Source organism: Marmota marmota, unplaced genomic scaffold (genome assembly GCF_001458135.2).
Source record: "Marmota marmota marmota unplaced genomic scaffold, marMar, whole genome shotgun sequence".
NCBI lineage: Eukaryota > Metazoa > Chordata > Mammalia > Rodentia > Sciuridae > Marmota > Marmota marmota.
The window spans coordinates 9814406-9821415 of record NW_026000242.1 but is presented as its reverse complement, the minus strand read 5'-3'; the positions used below and the strand labels follow the sequence as shown (position 1 = coordinate 9821415).

The window sequence follows — 7010 nt, the reverse complement described above, 5'->3', positions numbered from 1 at the left end:
TGCGTTGAAGGTTTTAGCCTTCTCGCACAGCACCCTGCTCTCTGCTCCTCCTGTTCTCCCTCTCAAGTCCTCCTTGCTTGCAAACCCCTCTCTTCCCCTACTTCTACTCCTGACTTCACAGATTCTTCCTCATTCGACCTGGCAGATGAACCCCCACCTTATCCCCCAGCCCCATCCGCCCCTTCTCTCCCGCTATTCCCTCCTCTTCTTCTGCCTGATTCCACGGATCCTCAGCCTTCCGTTTCATCCCCCTCCCCTCCGCCCTCTTCCGCCCGCTCCACCTCCTCCTCCGCAGAGACATCCCCTTCCCTTCCCTCTTCTTCCTGTCTGCTGCCTGCCTGTTTCAGTCCTCCTGTTACCAGGTCTAAGGGGCTCCTTCCCACCCCCAAGACAATCGCACCCCTTCGTGAGGTAGCTGGTCCCGAGGGTGTCATCAGAATACATGTGCCCTTCTCCATGTTGGACATTACTCAACTAGAGAGGAAGTTAGGCTCATTCACCACTGACCCCACCACTTACATTCGGGAGTTTTAATGGGTCCTGCAAGCATATAGCCTCACTCATCATGACATCTACATGCTCTTGGCCAATACACTTCTCCCCGAGGAAAGGCGATGGGTCTGGGAGCTAGCCCAAGCCCATGCTGATGAAAATCATAGGACCAATCCCAACCACCCCACGGGCACTCATGCTGTCCCAGAGCAGGATCCCCTATGGGATTACAACACCCCTGGAGGCTTACAGTCTCGTGACCTTTTTACATCCTGCCTCTTGGCGGGCCTGAAGAAGGCCACCTGCAAGGCCGTTAATTTTCAAAAGGTGCAGGAGGTCATTCAAAAGAAGGAAGAAACACCTTCAGAATTCCTGGATAGACTAACCAAGGCCCTTCAACAGTACACAAACCTCGACCCAGAAACCCCTGATGGCCGTCATGTCTTAATGACATATTTCCTGGCCCCAAGCTACCCTGACATTAAAGCAAGCTTAAGAAGCTTGAACAGGGCCCTGCTACTCCTCAGACTGAAATCCTCACAGTCGCTTTCAAGGTTTTCCATGGTAGAGAGGACGAAAACGAACGCCGTAGGCAGAGGGCTGAAAATGCCAAATTCCAAATGTTGGCCCAGGTCATTCAGAGAAGGTCATCACCACACTGTCCCAATAAGGCACCCCCTGGAGCTTGCTTCAAATGTGGCAAGGAGGGACATTGGGCCAGGGCTTGTTCTTCGCCGAGGACACCCTCCACCCCCTGCCCAAAATGCCATCAAAGGGGGCACTGGGGGGGCAGACTGCCCAACAACCCAGAGGGGAGGTTGGTCAGCCGCCCCGCAACCCCAGCCTCTCCTGGGCTTGGCAGAGGAGGATTGACGGAGCCCTGGGCCTTCCCTCCCGACTATTACCATCAAGAAGCAAGAGCCTAGGGTCACCTTCCTGGTGGATGGACGCTTTATTACCTTCCTCTTGGACACTGGTGCTGCTTTTTCAGTCTTGAGGGAGTATTGGGGTCCTACCATACCCTCAAAAACTCCTATTGTCAGGGTAGGAGGTAAACAGATTTTCCCTTGAACCCCCCCCCCCCCATCATGTTATATACAGGGATCCCTTTTGTCCTTAACACATTCCTTTCTTGTTATGAGCCATTACCCCATTCCCCTTCTGGGAAGGGACATACTCTCACTATTGAAAGTCACCATTCACATATCACCCCACACCTCTCCTACCTCTCATTTCCTCATGATGTTCCTAGGGGCAGATACACCTCCTTCATGCACTCTTCCACAACTATCTAAACCAGTTAACCCTGAGGTTTGGGACACAACTACACCCTCTATGGCTAAATGCAGTCCTATTCATATTGTCTTACGGGACCCTTCAAGATATATTAGTCAACCACAATATCCACTCACAACCAAAGCCCTCCTCAGATTAGAACCCATCATCCAGGATTTATTACGAAAGGGGTATCTTAGGCCTACACACTCTCCTTTCAACACCCCCATTCTGGCAGTTAAGAAACATAACGGGTCCTACAGGCTGGTTCAAGACCTTCGCCTTGTCAACTCCTCTGTGGTCCCCATCCACCCACTAGTGCCCAACCCTTACACCCTCCTCTCTCAGATCCCTGCCACTACTACCCACTTCTTAGTCCTAGATTTAAAAGATGCCTTCTTTTCTATTCCCTTGTCCTCAGAATCTCAGGATATCTTTGCTTTTACGTGGAATGATCCTCGCACTCGCCATTCTTGTCAGCTTACCTGGACTGTCCTCCCGCAGGGATTCAGGGATAGCCCCCCATCTCTTTGGCCAAGTTCTTGCCCAGGACCTCACATCCTTTCACCCCACCTGTCCCGACTGTACCCTCCTTCAATATGTCGATGACCTTCTTCTATATAGCCCCTCTTGGGAACACTCTCAACCCCACACTGCCCAGCTTCTTAATTTCCTAGCGGACAAGGGATATAGGGTGTCTCAACACAAGGCCCAGGTTTCCCAGTCTTCTGTCACCTACCTTGGTTTTCGCCTTGCACCCGGGAAAAAGGAAATAACACTGGATAGGAAGCAACTCCTCTCTAATCTTCTGGTGCCTCATACGAAAGCCAAAATACTATCATTCCTGGGACTAGCAGGTTATTTTAGGGCCTGGATCCCAAATTACTCTCTTCTAGCCAAACCCCTGTATGACCTAGCAAAGGGACCCCCTGATGAATCTCTTGCCTCCTTCCCCGCTACCACTTCCACAGGCTTCAGCAACTCCTCTTAAAGGCACCCACCCTTCACCTTCCTGATCTTTCAAGACCATTTCATCTATATGTCCATGAAAAAGGGGGGCAAGCACTTGGGGTTTTAGGTCAAAATTATGGGCCTACATTTGCACCTGTGGCATATTTGTCCAAGCAACTAGACCCTACCATCCGTGGGTGGGCCCCTTGCTTAAGAGCTCTGGCTGCTGGACAAATTTTACACAAAGAAGCCTCTAAGCTGACTTTTGGGGCCCCTTTAACTATCCACTCCCCACATCATTTGAAGGATCTTTTAGCTTATAAGGGCCTTCAAACCCTCCCTCCATCCAGAGTTCTGTCGCTCCTCACTTCCTTTCTGGAAAACCCTAATATTACGTTCCTCCCCTGCTCTGCACTGAACCCTGCCTCACTGCTCCCAACGACCCCCACGTCTGACACACCAGCTCATAATTGCTTGGAAACCTTGGATGATTTCCTCCCCTGTCATTCTTCCATTTCTGAGGGACCACTCACCAAGCCTGACCTTATCTGGTTCACTGACGGCAGTTCCTTTAGACAGAACAGCACTCATTACTCTGGATACGCTGTGGTTTCGGCCACTGAGATTATAGAGGCCAAAGCTCTGCCTTCAGGAACTACCAACCAGCAGGCCAAACTTGTAGTGGCCACTCGTGCCTGCCTTCTAGCACAAGGCAAATCCCTCACCATTTATACTGACTCAAAATATGTCTTCCATATTCTGTTATCCCATGCTGCAATACAGAAGGAGTGAGGCCTACTTACCACCAAAGGTAATGTGATCACTAATTTGGCTCTTATAACCAATCTGATAGAGGCCTCCCACTTACTCACCCAGTTGGGAGTTGTCCATTGTAGGTCCCATCAGAAGGATGACTCTCTTATCACTGAGGGCAACACCAAAACTGACCAGGTGGCACTGATGGCTGCTACCACTTCCAATTATGACCCCCCTGGGGGACATATAATGGCCGCTTTAGACTGTCCATCTGAAGCCCCTACTTCTTCCAGTAAGAACAAGGATCTTTTCAAGTTCCTTCATACTCTATTCCATTCCAATTCTCAGTCTTTAACCCTCTTTTTACAGAGCTTCTTCTCCCTCACCCCCTCTGACAAAGCCATGCTACAAAATATAGCCTCTAATTGTCAGATCTGTCAGCGGACCAACCCTCATACTCCTTTAAGGCCCAAACCCTTCCCTTCCCACCAAGCCCGGGGACACATTCCCGCTGCTGACTGGCAGGTAGACTTCACCAACATGCCCACAGTACGGCGCACTAAATACCTCCTTGTCTTTGTGGACACTTTCTCTGGTTGGGTTGAGGCATTTCCCACTTCCAATAAAAAGGCTTCCACTGTAGCTTCAATCTTACTGACAGACATCATCCCCAGGTTTGGTATGCCCACTTCCTTACAATCTGACAATGGCCCTGAGTTTATTTCTAGGATCACACAAAAGGTCTCTCAAGCCCTCTCCTTCAAGTGGCATTTCCACTGTCCATATCGCCCCCAGGCTTCAGGGAAAGTGGAAAGGGTAAATCGTACTCTAAAGGAAGTCCTTACCAAATTGACAATGGAATTAAACTTAGACTGGGTCAAACTCCTTCCCTTGGCTTTGCTTCGAATCAGAGCTCTCCCTAAGAAACCATCTTTACTGTCTCCCTTTGAGATAATGTATGGAAGACCTCTTATACCCCCTGGGCTGGTCGTTTCACAAGGACCTCTCACCCGAGATTTGTCTTTGCCTCTCTTGTTTCATCTCCGCTCGGAACTCTGGAAATATCAGGACTGGCTTCTTCCGGACCCAGTCTCCTCTCCAAACACTCCTCCCTTAACACCTGGGAGTCTAGTCTATTATAACACCCCAGAGGAGAAAGGGCCTCTTGCCCCAAAATGGGAAGGCCCCTATCCTGTCATTCTCTGTACCCCCACCGCCGCCAAACTCTCCTTACCAGACAACCGTCTCACTCCCTGGATTCACATTTCTAGGTTGAAGCCATATCACCAGGAGGCCCCACCTGCTGACGACAGGACCACCCCAGAGGAACTCCAAGAATCACCTCCTGAACCTCCCCTTTACTCCTGCTCTCCACACCCATCTCACCCCTTTAAGTTGCGGCTCACACGGTGTTCTCCACAGCCCAATTCCTCTTAAAGAAGGCACAATGAGCTCTCCCAACACCCTAGTCTTCTCTCTCTGCTTGTTTTTTGTGCTCTGCTTATTTTCTGTGCTCTGTCGGGACTGGCCTTTACCCTCCTCTCCTACCATGTATTTATTCACTCTTCGGGAACGATACTCAGAACATGGCATGCAGAAGGTCCGCGCAGTGGATGCAACTACTTGCTTCATCCACAACTGCACCTCTATTTCCCTAAAATTGTCACCTTCAAGGACCTTCGTCCCTGGTAGCTGGAACTGGCCTTTCATTTGCTTCCTTTTTGATCAAACCAAAGACTATTGTCATTGGTGGCCTGAGATATATAATGGGTGCCCCTATTGGTCATGCAGGTTCCATGATGAACGTGGTAGCTATTCTTACCACTCACTTGGTTACCCTGAAGGGTGGACTTCTAGTTACCTAAAGTGGCATAAAGGCTCTTCATCCGATAACAATGGATGGTATACTTTAGATATACCTGACCCCAAGGCCAAACGTTGGGACTATGTTGAGTTTGCTGTCTATGCTCGGACAACCTCAGCCAGACCCACAGGGTGGATGACTGTTGGCCGCACCCTGATTACGCCACCTAAGGCAACCATCCAGGTAGTCGAACACATCAAGGAGTCAGAATCAAAACTTCGAGATCTTATCCATAGCCCATCCAAAGAGGATTCAGAGCCTTCAACCCCCTTAGGCCCCCCTCCCACATGGCTCAATTTGCTACACCAAACTCTTCGATTATTAAACTCCACCCCTCTTTCTGTGCCTACTTCTCAGTGCTTTCTCTGTGCTTCACTTAGTCGTCCACTTCTAGCAGCGGTCCCATTAGCGGCAGGAAATATTTCAGCAAAAACCTACAATTTCTCTAAGAAAGGACAACCCCTACATGTGACACATATCCCACTATGGGAAAGTTATTCCACCAATACTTCATTTCCTTTCATCTGTTTCCACCTGCCAATAATGAATCCTCTACCCATTTGTTCCTTGAGCTATAGCACCCCATCAAGCCCTGCGTTTATGCAACCTGGACATTTCCTCTGGTGTAACGGGTCTTTAAGTACCTCAACGATCAATGTCTTTGGCACCTGTTTCTTGGTTACTGTAGTTCCTCAGCTGTCTTTGTATACTCCCACCGAATTCCGACAGTTGGCCCTACCTTCCCGCACCTGTAGGGCAGTCTTTCTGCCAGTTCTGGTAGGCCTCACTTTAACAACCTCAGTGGCGAGTGTCGGACTCTCTGGTGGAGCTATAGGTCATGCTCTATGGGCATTCAATGACCTTCAACAAAAACTGCAGGAAGCGCTTGATACCACTGCTGAGTCTCTGGGGTCCTTGCAGTGGCAGGTTACTTCATTGGCACAAGTGGCTTTACAGAACCGAAGGGCGATTGATCTTCTCACTGCAGAAATAGAGGGTACATGCCTGTTCCTCAGAGAGGAATGTTGTTACTATGTTAATGAGACTGGGCTAATAGAAAAGAATGTTGTTAAATTGCAGGAATTATCGACCCAATTGCTCAAACCCACCTCCTCTAATCCCATAACGGGGTTCTTCCAATCCTCTCTCGCCATGTACTTGCTACCTCTCTTGGGGCCCCTTATTGGGATGCTCCTTTTTTGCGCTCTCTTGCCCTGCATAATGAAGTTCCTTCAAACCCAATTGCAGAAAATTTCTAATCAAACTCTCAACTAGCTTCTGCTTAGGCACTACCAGCCTCTGATGACCGATGAACCCCCAACATCTTCAAGAGAATAGCTCACTCAGTGTTGAAGCTCACTACCAGGCACGATGGAATGCAACGGACATCAGACAGCAGGAGACAACGAGTTTGGAGAACCTCTTAATCTGCCACCCTGGATTCATGAGTTTTTATGTCCTTTTAAGCCTCCTCATGGCCCTTGGCCTCTTCTCTGTCAGTCCCCCAACATGGAACTTCTGCCAAAAATTGACCTTTGCTTTAATTTTTATCTTCATCCTGTTTTTATTCGCTCTGATCTTCTTCAGGTTCTGGTGACGCCATGTCAAGGCAACGCTTCCAGTATTTCCTAGAGTCTCTGTTACAGGACCAGTTGCTGATACCAACAATCTC

The 7010-nt window shown here is 49.3% G+C and overlaps 1 protein-coding gene across 1 annotated transcript; it reads left to right on the top strand.

Annotated features, from left to right (window-relative positions):
• Positions 1-5023: 5023 nt before the first annotated feature.
• LOC107145686 (endogenous retrovirus group FC1 Env polyprotein-like) lies at positions 5024-6613 on the top strand. The gene has a single exon (XM_015489671.1). It carries the CDS (start codon positions 5024-5026, stop codon positions 6611-6613), a length of 1590 nt encoding a protein of 529 aa, XP_015345157.1.
• The last annotated feature ends 397 nt before the right edge of the window (positions 6614-7010 follow it).